Raw genomic sequence first — 18,467 nt, 5'->3', positions numbered from 1 at the left:
ATATGCTTACATTTTTGATTCATAGATTATGGAGGTAAATGGATAAAGAGCAAGAAAGAAAAAAGCTAATATTATTTGATGCCTATAATATAATAATAAAGTTGTCTCTAATAACAAAGCATTTTTTTTTATGTTCTACTCATCATGGAATTGAATAGAAAGATATTGTCCATCTCTATTTGTTTAGGTTCTGGAGCTATTGGTCACATCAAATAATAATTGGTCATTATGGAGCCAGAGTTTTCCTCAAAAACTTGAATTGAAGGAATTCCCTGAGTCGGCCAAGGCAATAACATAAGTAATAAGACAATTTATTTTACAAGTGAACTTGTAACTTATTAGCTTGACTGGCCTAAACAATGTTATAATAAGGCAAATGCCCCAGCTTCAATTCCTTTATGAAACAGGAGCTTTTTCTTATGTTTGCATACCAAACACAGCTACTCATATAACCACACTGCTAGTTCCTACCGTCAGCCAAAAGTAGACTAGTGGAGAATCTACAGCCCCAATTTGGAAAATCAGAATCATAGGTCCAAATGTAAGGTTAGTCAAAAAGTTATTTATGGTGTTGTATCTGTGTACCTTATATGACTACTTAGTAAAAGATACATTGTTTGATTTCATAGGAATATATTTCTAAAGATATATTAGTTACCGTATTATTTCTCTGTAAACAAAATATCCTGGATATGTGATATACTCTTATTTGAGTTGTATTTCTACAAACGTTTTTCAATAACTTCTGAAACATACCATTGACATGAACTATATTATATTGTCTCTTAAGTTATGTCTTTGTGTTGTACATACTTGCATTAAAAAACCAAAAAGCTCTTCCATCAACAAAGTGATCAAAGATTTCCCATCACAGACATTAAGATACATGTTTCCTTTGTTTAACTCACTTTATCACTTAAACATGAAAAAAATCTTGATTCTATTTTCTTAATGTCTAATTTTGGAGTGTAGATTTTTTGCTTACTTTTATTGCTGTTTCAACCAATTGTTATGAAATTGTTAAGATATACTTTATACTTCTATATGTGCTTATACATTTTTTCATAAACTTCTCATTTTATTTAATCTCCATTAGTATATTCTGCACTTGGTATCACATTTGAACTGCTATTTTTATCTAAACATATTGACTTGCTTTTCTCTTAATAACTTACAACTGAACAATTGCATTTATCTTAATAACTTACAACCGAACATTTTGTCATTTTTAACAGCTGAAGATGCCTGTGGAGGAACAATGAGAGGATCCAGTGGCATCATATCCAGCCCTAGTTTTCCTAATGAGTACCATAACAATGCTGATTGCACTTGGACCATTGTAGCAGAGCCTGGGGACACAATTTCACTCATATTTACTGATTTTCAAATGGAAGAGAAATATGATTACTTAGAAATAGAAGGTTCTGAGCCACCTACCATATGGTAAGTAAATAGCTTCTATTAACCTTGCATTGATGTTGTTGAAGCAAACTAAGAAACAGGTTTTACAGGTTTGTGGACTTCTACAGGTTTGGATATTTAAAAGATCTTATAGGAAAGTTATGTGAAGAGGTTGTCAGAGCTGAAGATATTTTTGAAGATCGGGCTGTTTACAGAAAAAATAGATGGAAATTCAACACTTGTATAAACAAATAAAAGTTATTCCTATTGTAACCTACAGTTGCGTTTTTTAGCATGCCAGTCCAAACTTGATGGTTTCTCTCAAATTAATTGAATAGTCTTGGAAGTAATTTTCCTTTGTTTAAGTAGACTTGTTATATACCTCGTTATCTGAAAGCAAAAGTTAAACATCATCATCTGGGGGAATATGGTTTGTTTCTTTAGAAGCTCAAGGTGTGGTCTAATGAAACCTGCAAAGTATTCAGAACATGCTTTTAAGACATAATATTTTTAAAGTAAAATACTACTTCATGCTATTTAAAAAATTTGTGTCTAATTATATCATTGAATAGATTATGATTCAGTAACTGAGTGAAAGAAAGAATAAGATGACACTGATAAAGGAAAGAGATAGGTAAACACTAGACTAGAGAGAATCTTTTAAGCCATGTGAAGATTTGCTAAGAACCATGGGAATTTATCCAAAACAATTACTTGAAGATGTTTGAATATCCAAATGATTATTCTTATTGAAATGAAGAGATTGATTTGAAGAGGGACTCGATTCGCTGTAGGAAGATCACTTCAGAGATGATTGCAGTATTCCAAGAAAAGATCATGGTAGCTAGAATTAGAGTCATATTAATGAGGTAAGGAAGCAGACTGAGTTGAGAGATATTGATGACGTATACTCAAAAGGACTTTGTAGTGGACTGAGGGGTGATAAAGTAGGCAGTATTGAAATAAAACCTAGTTTTCTGACCTGAACAGATGGTGAAGGCAGTAGTAATATTCACTGAGTTGGAAATTGTTGAGGAAAGGTTAAGTTTGGAATGAGAACCCTGTAAATATTGAGATTTGTTTTGAATATATTTAATTGGAAGATTCTTCGAGATGTGCAATTAAAGCCATCTACTAGACAACTATATCTCTTATACGATTCAATAATTTAGAGTAGAAGCACAACACTGATATTTAGTTAATATTGATGGTAAGTGAACCAATAGGCAACAATATAATTGGATATAGAGAGAGAGGATAAAATGAGAAAACAAAGGAGGACTAGGACTGAATCTGAGACTTAACAACATATAAGGCCTGGACTTGGATGATACAGCAAAGAAAACTGAAGGAGTCATTTGAAGAGGTAAGAGAAGGAAGTCTTAAGAAATACTTTCATTCAGACAAGGGAAGAAAGAGCAGGCCTCTTTCGTGCTTTAGACACAGAAGCACTTAGAAAATGCTGTTATGTAGCAGGCACCCCAACAAGTATTTGTTAAATAAACATTAAACAAATGGAATTCTAGTAAAAATCAAAATTAAGTTTGGAAATAATTTTAAAGAGCATCTAATCCAACTCTCCATCCAAGGCTTTGTAAATAGTTATTTACAAAGTATTGTATTTAGTGAATGTTTTACTTCTTTGTTTCTGTCATAGCATCTAAGCTGACAATGCCATAATATCAAAATTAAAAGAAACCTTGGATGTTATAGGTGAGAACCTGAGATCTAGGGAGGTGACATGACTTACCCATTGTCATCCATCAATAAGGAGTCAAAGCCGAATCCAGAACACAAGCAGTAATCAACATAAATAAGGTACACCCACACTCTGTCTAGAGCGTGATAAGAAAGAAAAGATGTGGAAGAGTAAGAGAGGTCAGGAGAGCAAGAATGTTGTGATGAGTGTGTAGCTTACTTAATTGAAAAGTTGATATTTGAGCAAAGTCCTGATGAATATAAGGAAGTTAGTCAACTGGATGAGCCTTCAGGCAGAAATGACATCTAGAGCAAAATACTTAAAGCAGAGTGGGCCTTACTGTGTTGTAGGAACACCTAAGAAGCCACTGTGGCTAGAAAAGAATGACCATGGGTGAAGGCAGTAGGAGAGAAAGAAAGGTAATTAATAGAGCCTGGCTCAAGACTCATCTTTGTCTTTTACTCTAGATGAAATGTGAATTCACTTGAGGGGCTTGAGCACAGTAATGACATGATTGACCTTATTACTTAAAAAAAAAAAGTCACAATGGCTACCGTGTGGAGAATAAACTATAGGAGGGAAAGCTAAAAGAACAGAGATTATTTGTGGTATGTAAGTGAGAGTTTATAATTATGAAATAAGAAAATAGCAGTGGAGGCAAGGCGAAATTATTGGGTTTTCAAGATAAATGATAGAATTTCTTGAAATGTGAAATTGGAGAAAGAAAAGAATAGCTCTAAAGAATATCTCTAATAACCTGCTAATACAGATCCCAGATTATTTGACCTGAAGAACTGAGCAAACACAATTTAAGTTAACTAATTTTGGGAAGGCTGTTGATGGACATTTTTGGAGGGATGATGTGGAGCTTAAATTTGGAAAATTTGGATGTGTTAAGTTTGAGATGGCTAATAAATCTGTAGTTGAAGATTTCAAGGGGACAGTTGGATATACAAATCTTAGTTTCAAGTCAAAGGTGTGGGCTGAACTTCTAAATTTGGAAATCTGAAAGTGGAAGCAATTCTTCCTGTTTCTACCAGTTGAAGTGATTATTAAATTTTAAAAAAGGAAAAAGAAACTAATACCTGAGTTGTGGGACACTCCAACACTAAAATGTCAGCAAAATTAGGATGAACCAGTAAAGGAGATTGAGAGTGAGAGTAAATGAGATATGAGGAAAAACAATACCGTACAGTTATCCCTTAGGATCTTCAGGAAATTGGTTCCAGGACCACCCCTGCTTATACAAAAATCTTGGGATGCTAAAGTTCCTTATATAAAATGTAGTTATATTTGCATACAACCTACACACATGCTTCCATATACTTTAAATAATCTCCAGATTATGTACAATACCTAATATAATGCAAATGCTTTGTACATAGTTTTTAAACTGTGTGTATCATTTTGTTGTATTATTGTTGTATGGATATTTTTTATTTTTCATATATTTTTGATTTGTGATTCGTTGAATCTGCTAATACAGATCCTACAGACATATAAGATTGACTGTATAAATTTTCCTGGAAACCAGAAGAAAAAATTATAATGGAATTGGCCAATTGTCAAATGTGAATGATAAGCTAATAAAATAAGCTCCAAAACTGATTGCTGGATGTAGTAACATAGAGGTCATTGGGTAACTCCGATGAAAGTAACTTTGTAGGTGATAGGCTGACTGGAGGGGTTTTAAGAAAGAATTGGAGAAAAGATATTATAGGCAATTACTATAAATAAGTTGTTCAGGGAATTTTGCAAGAAAGACAGAGATTGGGACAATAGGTTAAGAAGAAAGTAGGAGCAAGGGAAGAGTTTTTTTCTCCTTTTTTGGAGCTTATTATAAAATGAATTCCTAAATTAATAAACGGATTTAGCAACATGGAAGTCACTGTTAACTTTGATGATAATAATTTTGCAAGTGACAGTGTGATTGGAATAGTTTTAAGGGAGAATTGGAGAACAGATATTATAAATAAATTGTTCAGAGAATTTTGCTATATATATATATATATATATATATATATATACACACACACACATATAGTTTACATAATAGATACACATAGCTTTGGGGTATATATGTTTTTTTGTTGTTTTTTTTTTTTTCTGAAATGGAGTCTCACTCTGTCACCCAGGCTGAAGTGCAGTGGCGCAATCTCGGCTCACTGCAACCTCTGCTTCCAGGGTTTGAGTGATTCTCCTGCCTCAACCTCCCAAGTAGCTGGGATTACAAGGGAGTGCCACCACACCCGGCTAATTTTTTGTATTTTTAGTAGAGACAGGGTTTCACCGAGTTAGCCAGGATGGTCTCCGTCTCCTGACCTCGTGATCTACCCTCCTCGGCCTCCCAAAGTGCTGGGATTACAGGCGTGAGCTACCACACCTGGCCCACATATGATAATTGAATGCATTCATATAATTTGTAACAATCAGATCAGTGTCCTTGGGATAACCATCACCTTAAATATTTGTCTTTTCTGTATGCTAGAATCATCTACATTATTCTCTTCTAGCTACTTTGAAATATACAATAGATTATTGTAAACTATAGTAAATTAATGGATACAAATATATGATTTGATAGAATAAATAAGACCTATTGATAGATTAGTAGAGTGAGAAGAATTTTATTTTGTGGTTTTGCTTGTTTATTGGGAGAGTTAATACTGTGATGGTAATCACCTACCAGACATTGAAAAGTTAATGATAAAGAGAGTGGGGAGAATCATTTAAGCAAAGTGAAGGAGTAGAGATAGTGAAAGTAATCTTCCCTTTGAAAATCTGTCTGTGAAAGGAAGGAGGAAAAAGTTACAGTAACTAAAGTGTGAGACAGAAGAAGAAAGTGAAAATTAAAAGACCGTTTAGGGGGCTGCTCTATGCCAGAGGCTGAATGAAATTTCATTAATTTGGAAGGTCTGCATATGGAAATAAAAGGTTAAAGGCTGATTTTCAAAGACTAAAGTTAGGGAATGAGTGATTGAATATCAAAGAGAGTAATAGTAATTTCTTCAGATTAGATTATGGAAAATAAGTAAATAATAACAGAAAGGTCAGAAAGATGTTTTAATACATTGGGCCCAGAAGATAAATAATGATTTGAATTTGTAAGATGTAGGTTGCAGATAAGCACTATTTCCAAAAGAATATGTCCCACTGGATGTTTGACTTAATTATGATATATAGTTTGAAGTAGGAATAAGAATTTTTAAGTCATTAAAAGTGAAATACTGGCTGAAGTCAAGGGAATGATATGGTTATCAAAATCAGAATATTAGTGAAAACATGACATGTAGGTTATATAACATAGAAAATCTATGTAATGTTATTCAAATTAAGAATGCAATAAGGTATGTAATACATTTTGCTTTATTTAAATCGTTTCGCACAATTATTTATTTTTATTAGTTGGTTAAAATAATACTAAACATTTATATTTAAACTAACAAATTTAGTCAATACAAATTTCCTGTGAAGGCTGACTCCCATCTAAAGGTAGTTCCTCTATTTGTGCACTGTTCCTTCTCAACTACTCAGGAGTGTCATGCCCCAATTTTCTTAATTCCCTTTTATACCATCAATTTTTGATCCCTAATCGATTACTATTAAACTAGCTTACCCGTCATTTCTCTGGAACTGTCTTTTACAAAATGAACAACAACCTCTTAGTTCCTAATTTAATACTTATCTCACTTGATTTATCTGCAACATTTGACTTTGCTGATTATTACCTCTTTTCCAGAACATCCTTCATTCTTAGTCACTGGGATGTCTTTTCTTTCTTATTTCTTTTTCTATTACTCCCTGACTATATCCTTTCAGACTTTTTCTTTTCTTTTTTCTTCCATCATCCATTCTGTATATGTTGGCATCTACCCAGCTTTTTTTCTCATCTTTTGTTTCTGTTCACCCTATTTTGGAATGCATAATTTCCTGTGACTTCAACAATCTTAAGATTTTGTGATTTTTCTCCTTCCGGATTACTTTCTCTCTTGCTTTGTTTCTATCTGTACACATATCTTTGCTCAAATAACAGGATCTTAATGAGAACTTGGATCTCAAAATAAACAGAATGCCTAGCCCTGAACATTTCACACTGTACTTATTTTATGTACATTTGTGAAATGTGTAAATGATTTTTGTTCCACATATAATTTGACATTGATAACCTGATTTTACATGTTTTTTCCAATGGTTGTACATGATTTGACTGAAGTTACATAAATTAGTTTGGATTAGGTTCAACTATGAATAAAAGAAAATATAATCAAAATACAAACAAAAACCAAGAGGCTAAAACAAGACACAAGTTGTTTGTGTTTTGTTTTTGTTCTTTCGTTTGTTTTTAATGCAGGTTTCTGGAGGTAGGCATTTATGGGAACTGCACCACCACCACCTAGTATCAAACACTCAGGATCCATGTATTTGACTGTTCTACTTGTAGGTTAATTTCATTCCCAAGATCATGTCTTGTTCAAGTTGAGCCATTAAGTTACACTCCAAATGGTAGGAAGAAGAACAAGGAAAAGGAAAACCCAAATGGCAGTCATCAGCTACCTCTTAAACAAAGTTTTGGTTGCTGACCTACATTTTCTATTTCATTTTCTCCTATTTCTGCTTATATCCCATTGGCCAAAATCTAATTACATGGCTATTTGGCTGTGAGGGACTCAGGGGAAAGTAATCCTTATTCTAGTTAGTAATTGCCCAGCTAAAATCCCATTTTTAGGAAAGAAAAGGAGAAAAGGTGTTAGGGGATAACTAGCAATCTCTGATACACGGTTTTTATTGATGCAGTCCCTCTAGGAAAAAATGTGTATAATGAATAGTCACTAGTATTTTACATATTATAGAAATGTGTGTGTTTATGTTTATGTCTATACTGGCACAGATAGATACAGTAATAGAAAGTAAACTTTCCTTTGATAATCTGCCTGTGAAAGACAGGAGGGAAAAAATACTGTAACTAAAGAGTGAGACAGATGAAGAAAGTGAAGATTAAAAGGCCACTTAGGAGACTGCTTTATGTCAGAGGTTGTAAGGAATTTAATTGATTTCAAAGCTCTACATATGGGAACAAAAGGGCAAAGACTGTTTATCAAAGACTAGAGTCAGGGGAATGGGTGATTGAATATCACAGTGTGTGATCTTTATTGCCAAAAATAGATACCACAAATAAGGTATAGATACCACATATAAAGGTATACAAAACCTATGTGATACAGAAAAAGCAGTACTAAGAGGAAAGTTTATAGCTACAAGGGCCTACATCAAAAACAGAAAAACTTCAAATAAAACACCCATGATGCATCTTAAAGAATTATAAAAGCGAGAGCAAACCAAACTCAAAATTAGTAGAAAAGCAATAATAAAGACCAGAAATAAATGAAATAGAAATAAAGAGAACAATATAAAAGATAGTAAAACAAAAAGTCGTTTTTTTGAAAAGATTAAACAAAATTGGCAAAGTTTTAACCAGACTAAAGTAAAAAAGAGAGAGAGATGGAGAGCAGATACACATAAGTAAAATCAGAGATGAAAAAGAAAACATTATAATTGATATGGCAGAAACTCAAAAAATCATTAGTGGCTGCTGTGATCAACCATATGCCAATAAATTGGAAAACCTAGAAGCAATTGATAAATTACTAGACACATACAACCTACCAAGACTGAACCATAAAGAAATCCAAAGCCCGAACAGACCAATAACAAGTAATGAGATCAAAGATATAATAAAAAGTTTTCCAGTATAGAAAAGCCTGGGAGTCAGTGGCTTCAGGGCAGAATTCTACCAAACATTTAAAGGAGAACTAATACTAACACTATTCAAACTATTCTGAAAAATAGAAGAGGAGGGAATACCTCCTAACTCATTCTACGAGACCAGTCTTACCTTTGCTCTACTTTAATAAATACTTTTCATGAGCATTGCTCAGAGCCACTACAACTTTGACACTAAACTCCAGTGTTCCTCTTGCTTACTCCTTTCACCTACTTTTTAATTTAATCATAATTTCTAATGCTTGGCATATTATTTTTTTCTGCAATTTATTAACCTATTACTTAGTCCTAGCCAAGAGGAAACACCTTTTTCATTTTGATAAAAGTATAAAAAGATAGATATATCTCATATAAGTTTATAAGTGCAGTGACCAGAAATTGAACTATATATATATATATTTTTTTCTAATAGTTTCTAATATCTTTCTTAAGAAAGAGGCAAAATCATGTCCTGAAAGTGAGGAGAGGTGGTAGGTTAGGATATTTTAGCAGAGTGAGATTTATTTGAAATACCTTCTATGGAGAATATGAGAAAAAAGGGGTGGGAATCAAAGGATTGCTGGGCAGTATTTTGAATAGGCTTGAGATTTCACAACATATGTTTGTAAGAGAAACAATTATAAGCTTGCGTAATTTTTCTACAGCAGGCTTGATAACTTATATGTAAGCAAAACAAGACAGGCAACAGCATTGCTGGGCCATGGAATATTAGGACAATGGAGGAGGAGATTGAAGATGTTGGCAAAGCACAGTGTGGATAGGGAAGGAAGGGGCTTCCAAAGCAGTTTGCCTCTTCTAAGCATATTAATTTTATCCATAAACTTTATTCATAAGTCAGTATAAACAATTTATTCTTGGCAGTTTGTGTAAAAAGAAACAAATTGTAACAGAGAACCTACGATTTTCTAAAATATTAGAGAATGTAAGGTTTTAATAATTGAGAAGTTATCTTATACTGGTATATTTGTTTCTAATATGCAAATATCTTAGCTTACATTTTTAAATAAACAAATATTTCAAATTTTTTCATCTTAACAAGACAATTTTCTGAATAATTTTAATAATTCAAGTCATCAAAATATAATTTCTTGATTTAGGCATCACTTTTGAAAGTCACCTCTGCAACTCCCCTCCATTAGCATCTTTTTCATGAAACTAGTCTGTGCCTAACTTGACTAATTTCTCTTATCTAGTAAATGCTTACAGGCAAATATTTTAGCCCCAAAATCCTTTGACGGCATGGATTTAAAAGTAAGTAGCCAATTCATATAGGATCATTTTCATACAAAAAAAGCATAAAAAGCAAAACATTAAAATTTCCTTCTAAACTCACTGGTCCCTTCTGCAATGACTTTCTCTGCTACAATGACTCTAACTTTTTTTTTCCTAACACTCATTTTCTGTTCAACATCCCTCCCTACATTATTCTACAAAACGGGATAATGGTTAGTTAACCAACAGTCATCATGGTTAGTCAAAAGGCAAGTGCTTTCTTTTTTATTTTATTTTATTTTTCGCTTTGTTTGTTTTCCAGATTAAGCATAGAACAGTAGGATATCAGACCTTATAAGATGATATGGAATTTTCAGTTCTGGAGAAAGCAGACAGACTCTTGGGAGGAGCTGCAAAGTCAAATTACAAAGGGCATGATAAAGAAAGGCAAGTGACACAAGTGATAAAGGAAGACAAGTGAAGACGTGCACTATACTTGCCTTATTTGCACTGTAGTCCACAAAACCAGATGATTTTAATGAGATTCAGCATCTTCTATATTTCAAAATAATAAAAAATTAATATCCCTTTATTATCTCTTATGCAATAAAAAATTTCAGGGTTTTTCTTCCATGTATTTAACAAGACAATTATATATTCTGCTATATAGAAGATGACGTGTCATTATTCAATGTATTGTTAACTCTGTGACTTAGATAATATGATTTATGTTCTAAATTAGTACTATGACTTATATTTAAATTATTTTGTGGAAAATAGAAAAAAATAGCTACCTTAGAATTCCTCTTGAAGAACAATTGCCTTTGTTAAGTGATTGACTAAAAATGACACCCTTTGGCATAGAACAGATTGGCTAGTAGTGAGATTCTTCCATTGTTCCAGGAATAACATTAACTGCCAATAATACAAAAGAAAAGAGGAAAACCAAGAGTGATGTTGAATGAAAATTCTGTATTGAAAGAGGAGAGTGGAGGAAGTTGAGAAGAAAAGTAGTACATCAGGGAATTCCTTCAGTGAAGATTGCTTGAGTCCATGGTTCACTGCCATGGTACTCCAGCCTGGGATACAGAGCGAGACTCTATCTCCAAAAGAAAACAAAGAAAGAACACGAAAAAAAGAGAAATTCTCAGACAGAGTCATGACTCAGAAAGTTTGAAGAAAAATATGTGTTTAATGTTCAATATTAAGGTGTATTCTTTGCTGGGGTAGAATGTAATCCTTAATCCCAGTTTGCTGGAGGAATTGTTTGTATACATCTTTCAAGTTAATCTTCTGAATAAGAAGTTGGTGGATTCATAAAAAAGATGCCACTTTCCACGTATGTGGTTTGTGGTGGGTCCTTTAGAAAGACAGAAACAACCGTAGGAAATGAAACATGAGATCAAGAGTAGTCAAAGGAGAAATTTGGAGTGGAAAATGACTGAAAAAAATAAACTCCTAGGAATTTGCAGAAGTGTGAGAGAGAACGAATCAGGTGTCTTTCATTTGCTATGCAATGCGGTTCCAACAAAACATATTCAGATAATAAAAGAGATGACTTAGCTGACACCTAGGTTACACTTTGCCTTGTCGGAAAACACACAAAGAAGTAAAGCCACATACATGAAATTTTTAAGTTATTAAAGATCTTTGATTGAGAAAATGAACATCCTCAATAGGACACTGATTTAAACTGAAAACTCAATTGTCAAGGAAAATACAGGTCCTAGTACCAATTTGCTAAAGAGGATTAGAATATAACTCAAGAAAAACCAATAAAATATCATACTTTAAAAATAAACCCCTGTTCTTTCAATGTCTTTTGCAAATGCTGATATTCTTAATTAGCATACATAAAGCCAAACTCAGCACTGTTATACTCAGTAGATATGCCTGATGAAATGCAAGATATATTACAAAAATTCATTATATATTTTCTTAATATTTAATAAAATAAAGTAGAATTACACACACGTCAAAAGCTCCCAATAATATATTTTGAATTTATTTTGCCTCTGTCATATTATTATTTATGTAGAATTGTTATTTTTCACACTTTCTACTTCTACAAGTCAAATTTATTGGTGACTTCCTACTTCTACAGGTTCAATTTATAACCTATTGGAATGATAAATTACAAAACGTCATGGTTTATAGTGTTAGAATTTATTCTCTATTTCTATAGATTGATTGATGGAACATTACAGGATGGGGCGTTACCAGGAATTTTTTATGTACTGGTTGGTTGGCTCTTTTTGTTTTTTTGACGAAGTCTCGCTTTGTTGCCCAGGCTGGAGTGCAGTGGTGCCATCTCGACTCACTGCAAGCTCCGCCTCCCAGGTACACGCTGTTCTCCTGCCTCAGCCTCCCGAGTAGCTGGGACTACAGGCGTCCACCACCCACGCCCGGCTAATTTTTTTTTTTTCTTTTTTTTTTTGTATTTTTATTAGAGATGGGGTTTCACCATGTTAGCCAGGATGGTCTCCGTCTCCTGACCTCGTGATCCACCTGCCTCAGCCTGCCGAAGTGCTGGGATTACAGGCATGAGCCACCGCACCCAGCCAGTTGGCTCTTTTTATTGGGAACATTCAATATCCTTTCTTCTAGCTTTTTGGACAGACACAGTGAATTATTGTTAACTATATTCATCCTCTATTGTTTTAGAACACCAGAATTTATTTCTGGGAAGTAGATGTAATTTCGTATTCGTTAACTAACCTCTCTCTAGCACTCTCCTCTTACACTTCTCAGCCTCTGATTACCATAAAATTACTCTACATTTATAAGCACCATTTTTTTAGCTCCCACATATGAGAAAATGTAGTATTTAACTTTACATGGGTGACATTTCACTTAAAATAATGTTCTTTAGGTTCGTACATGTTGCCATTAATGACAGGATTTTATTCTTTTTTATGGCTGAATACTATTCCATTGTGCCAATATACCACCTTTTCTTTATCCACTCATGCATCAATGGGCATTTAGGTTGATTCCAATTCTTAGTTACTGTGAATAGTGCTGCAGTACACATGAAGATGCAGATATCTGTTTGATATACTTATTTAATTTCCTTTGTATAACTATTCAGTAGTGGGATTGCTGGATCATATGGTAGTTTTAGTTTAGTTTTTTGAGAAACTTCATACCGTTTTTTATAATGGCTATAGTGATTTACATTCCCACCAAAATTGTATGACTTTGCTTTTCTTGAGCACTTATTTAGATCTTTGCCCCCCTTTTAAGTGAATTATTTGTAGGTGTTTTTTTTTTGGCTGTTTGAATTTTTTGTATATTCTGAATATTAGTCCTTTGTTGGATGAACAGTTTTAAAACATTTTCTCCCACTTTGCAGGTTGTCTCTTCACTCTGTTGATTGTTTCCTTTGCTAGCCAAAGCTCTTTAGTTTAATAGAGTCTCATTTGTTTATTTTGTAGTCATAAAATATTTGCACAGACCAATGTCCTCAAATGTGTTTCCTATGCATTCTTCTAGTAGTTTTATAGTTTCAGGTCTTACACATTTAAGTCTTTAATCCATTTTAAATTGATTTTTTTTAAATAGAGACAGCTATGGGTCTAATTATATTCTTCTGCATATGAATATCCAATTTTCTTAATACTGTTTATTGAAGAGGGGGTTCTCTCCCCAGTGTGTGTTTTTGACATCTTTGTCAAAAATGAGTTGGCTGTAAATATGTGTATCCATTTTCAGGTTCTCTATTATGTTTTATTGATCTACGTATCTGCTTTCATACCAATGCCATGCTGGTTTACTTACTACAGTTTTGTACCATATTTTGAAAACAGGTAGTGTGATGTCCATGGATTTTTTCTTTTTTCTTAGTATTGCTTTGGATATTCATAGTTCTTTTTTTGGTTCCATTCAAATTTTAGAATTTTTTTATATTTCTGTGAAGAATATCATTGGTATTTTGATAGAGATTGCATTGAATCTGTATATTGCTTCAGGTTGTATAGTCATTTTAGCATGTTTAATTTTTCCAATCCGTGAGCGTGGGATACCTTTCCATTTGTTTGCATCATCTTCAATTTCTTTATCAATACATTTTAGTTTTTATTGTAGAGATCTTTCACCTAATTGGTTAAATTTATTCCTAAGTATTTTATTTTTTTTTGCACCTATTACAAATGGAATTTCTTTCTTGACTTATTTTTAACTAGTTTGCTATTAGTGAATAGAAATACTGCTGATTTTTGTAGGTTGGTTTTTGTATCCTGAAACTTTACTAATTTTTTATCAGTTTTAAAAGCATTTGGTAGAGTCTACGTTTCTCTAGATATAAGATCATGACATCTGCAAACAAGGATAATTTGGCTTTCTCTTTTGTAATTTGGATGCCTTTTATTTCCTTTCCTTGAAAAATTCCTTCATCTTAAATCTTTGTGTGACTTTATAAGTGAAAAGAATTTTCTAGGCTACATATACTTGCATCTTGTTTTTTATTCCTTTAGCCAGTCTATATCATTTTATTTTTAAAATTTTCCTTTATTATTATTTTTTTTTCAAGGAAAGATCTTGCTCTGTTGTCCAGACTGGAGGGCAAAGGCACAAACATAGCTCACTGCCACCTCAACCTCTTGCCTCAAGTGATTCTCCTGTATCAGCCTTCTGAGTAACTGGGGCTACAGGCACGTTCCACCATGCCACCCAGCTAATATTTAAATGTTTTGTAGAGACAGAGTCTGACCACATTGCACAGGCTGACCTTGAACTCCTGGGCTCAAGTGATCCTCTCTCTACAATTGAAAATTGAAAATTGAAACAATTGAAAATTTTAAATTGTTTACATCCAAAGTTGTTGTAGATAGGTGAGATCTACTCTTGTTATTTTGTTGTTTTCTTATTGTTTTGTATATTATTTGTTTCTTCCTCTCTTACTAATTATATTTTTTCTCATTTGTGTATCTTTTACACCAGTGAGTTGTATACTTTTGTTTGTTTTCATGATGGCAGATATTGTACTTTACTTCCAGATATAAGATTCCCTTACATATTTATTGTAAGGCCATTATAGGGGTGTTGAATTTCCTCGGTTTCTGCTTGCTTGGGAAAGACCATATTTCTTCTTCATTTCTTAAGCACAGCTTTGCTAGGTAGTTTTCTTATAGCTTTTTTTATTATTATTTTCAGCACTTTGAATATATCGTCTCATTCTCTCCTGGCTTATAAGGTTCCTGCTGAGAAATCTGCTGTTAGTCCAATGAGGATTCCCTTGTATGTGACTTGACATTTTTCTCTTGCTGTTTTAGAATTCTCTCTTTGTCTTTGATTTTGGCAGTTTCAATATAGTGTGCCTTGAAGAGAAATATTTCATTTCTGTGGTCCTCTTCAAGGCACATTATATTCAAATATTCAAACTGCCAAAATCTATCACTTTAATCAGTTTGGGGATCTATCTGCTTCCTAGATCTGGATGTCTAGTTCTCTCCTAAGACATGGGACGTTTTCAGCTATTATTTCATTAAATAGATTTTCTGTGCCTGCTCCCGTATCTTCTTCTAGAACTCCCAAAAGGTGAATATTTGTTTGCTTAATAGTGTCTCATATATCATGTAGGCTTTATTCGTTTTATTGTATTTATTTTTTTGTCTGAGTGTGTTATTTCAAAAGACTTGCCTTTAAGTTCAGAAATTTTTTCTTCTGCTTGATCTAATCTATTGTTGACACTCTCAATTGTATTTTTTAATTTTATTCATTGTATTTCTCAATTATAGAGTATCTGTTTTGTTCCTTTACATGATATCTCTGTTGAATTTCTCATTCAGATCAAGAATTGTTTTCCTGATTTTTAAAAATTGTCTGTGTTTTCCTGCTTCTCACTGAGTTTCCTTAAAATTATTATTTTGATTTCCTTTTCATGAATTTTATAGATTTCCTTTTCTTTGGAGGTGTCAAATTTCCTTTTTTGGTTTTCTCATGTTTCTTATGACCCTATATTGATATCTGTGTACCTGGTGTACACACTTCTTCCAATTTTATGGAGTAGATTTATAGGGCAAGGTTTTTTTTCTGTAGATTTTTCTATAGTATCAGTTAGACAGAGTGCTTTGGCTTTGGTTCTGATTGGGCACAGTTGTATAATCTTTGTATGATTTACTTAGCTGTAATCAATTTCAGTGATATCTGTGAGTTCCTGAGTAGGTTAGAATGCATTTATTTGTGGAGACTGGATTCAGTTTTGCTGGGAACAGGGACAGTGGACAAGCTGATCGGGGGGTATGGACAGGACCAGCAGTGGGGGTGATGTGCCCCAGGTGGGTCTATCCTCACACTCCTGGGTAGCATGCAAAGGCACAGCTGCCCCATTGCTGAAGAGGGTGGGTTTGGCATGCAGTAGCAACAGGTCCTAGTTAGAGCAGTCCTTGGGCCCCTGGCAAAACACAAGGGCATCAGTGGTGATTGCAGTGGGCCCCGGCAGGCTAGTCCTGGGGATGGTGAGTGGCACATAGTGATGGTCAGGGTGGGAGTGATTGTCCAGGTGGGCCAGTTCTCAGACCCCCAGAGGGCAGGCATGGGTGCATAGTGGCTTCCCTGCTAAAGGAATTGAGGTTCTTGCTGGCAGCTGCAGATCCTGGTATGTGGCTCTCAGGATCTGGGGAATTTTTGCTTTGCCTCATATTATCTGGAGGTGAGCCACCCTGTTGTGCTCAACTGCCTAATTTCCTAGAGGTATAGGGGTGCTATGTGGTCTCTGGTGCTAGGTTACAGCTATACTGCTGGGTCAAGCTCGTGACATGATGCTGCAACCATTTAGATTGGTTTGGGAAGAAATCAGCAGAGTCCCAGGGATTTTTGAGATGCGGGGAGTATCAAGCCCCAGGGCAAGATGTAGTGTGATGGTGGCTCTGCTCTCAAAATGATACCATGCTGTAGCAGCTTGGGTCATAGCAGGTGGGAGAGACCCAGCGTGAACTCTCTGGAATAAGGTAGTCACATGAGACTCCAGGTAACTCCCTATACACAGGGTATCGGGGTGCTGAGGGGGCCTTCCTCTAGCTAGTACTGCAGGTGTATATTGTGGGTATGTGGACTGCTGGGGATCTTCTGTGTACCTTTTTCCAGCAGTGGGGAGTCCCAACAAAGACATAGGGGTGAAAACCATATGATGATTCTGGTAGAGATTGAAATGACACACCTCCAAGCCAAGGAACACAGAATTTGTCAACTACCACCAAGAAAGTTTATTCTACAGAGGCTTCACAGTGAACATGGATCTGTTGAAACCTTGATTTTGAGATTATGGTATCTGGAAACAAAAAAAAAATTCTATTATTTAAAGCCACCCAATTTGTGGTATTTTGTTATGGCATCTTTAGGAGCCCAATTAATAAAATTTGCAGTAATTTCTTACATTTTCACAGTACATTTAAGGTGATAGCTAAACTTTTTAATATCCTGTACATTATTTTTCTGAGTATTCAAAGAAGAACAACAATATAAAATTAAAATATGATGTTGTTACTGTGTTTTCATATTAGATGTGGAAGATGATTTGGGAGAAATAAAATTTAAATTTCCAATTCTACCTAACAGAGAACTAGAAGATATAACAGTTTTTACTCATTTTGTCTTTCATTGCTTCAAAATAACAGGAATAAAGGCGTACATGAAAATAGCTGATACCGAGAATGTAAAAATATCATGAGTTTTTATTGTGTTGAGTCTTACTTAAGTAGAACTGAAGGAAATACATTTATATGGTCTGCATTATTTATTTCAGTCAAATTTGGTTTCTCTGGTTAGAAACTACACCTAGGGAAATAAGCCTTCTGTAAACTTCATGAACAAACGTAATTTTTCACTGACCCCATGCTTTTTGTAATGAAAATATTCATAGTAGTAGAAAATCTTATTGTGCCTGAAAAATTAATGACTTCCATATTTGGGTTTCCATTATATTTTACACACACCTCTATTATTTTACTCATCATATTGCATTAGGGAGATATTTTTGTCTATCTCTTCTGTTAGATAACTCCTCAAAGGCAAATAAAATTATTCATTATATGTAAATTTTCTGTGCCTAGCATAGTGCTTCGTATGTGGTAGGCTCATAATAAATATTTATGAATTTAAATAATTATTAAATTCATAGCTTCAATAGTTACATCCACAAATGTAGTTTATATTAATGCCACTTTCAAGTAGTAAAAAGCATAAAAATTGTTTTTATGGACATTACTCAATTAAGAAAGAGAGATGTAAAATAATTTAATTACTTACCTGTCATGGGATTTTAGTTCAGTCTTCCCATGTATATAGTTGAGTGGATTGACAAAGTGTTTTGTTTTATTTAAGAAGTGCTGAAAACCATCTACTCATCAAACATCACTCGGCATATGTACCAGAG

The 18,467-nt window shown here is 33.9% G+C and overlaps 1 protein-coding gene across 2 annotated transcripts in view; it reads left to right on the top strand.

Annotated features, from left to right (window-relative positions):
• The window catches only part of CSMD3 (CUB and Sushi multiple domains 3), a 1,208,741-nt gene that overhangs the window by 325,844 nt on the left and 864,430 nt on the right, over positions 1–18,467 (top strand). For both annotated transcript variants that reach the window (XM_032760296.2, XM_032760295.2), the window contains exon 5: positions 1,236–1,443. In XM_032760296.2, coding sequence (XP_032616187.1) covers positions 1,236–1,443 — 208 coding nt within the window. The remainder of the gene's footprint in view (positions 1–1,235; positions 1,444–18,467) is intronic.

Source organism: Hylobates moloch, unplaced genomic scaffold (assembly GCF_009828535.3).
Source record: "Hylobates moloch isolate HMO894 unplaced genomic scaffold, HMol_V3 SCAFFOLD_9, whole genome shotgun sequence".
In the NCBI taxonomy this organism is placed as follows: domain Eukaryota; kingdom Metazoa; phylum Chordata; class Mammalia; order Primates; family Hylobatidae; genus Hylobates; species Hylobates moloch.
Note: the sequence above shows the minus strand (reverse complement) of the source record. Positions and strands in the feature narration are given on the sequence as shown.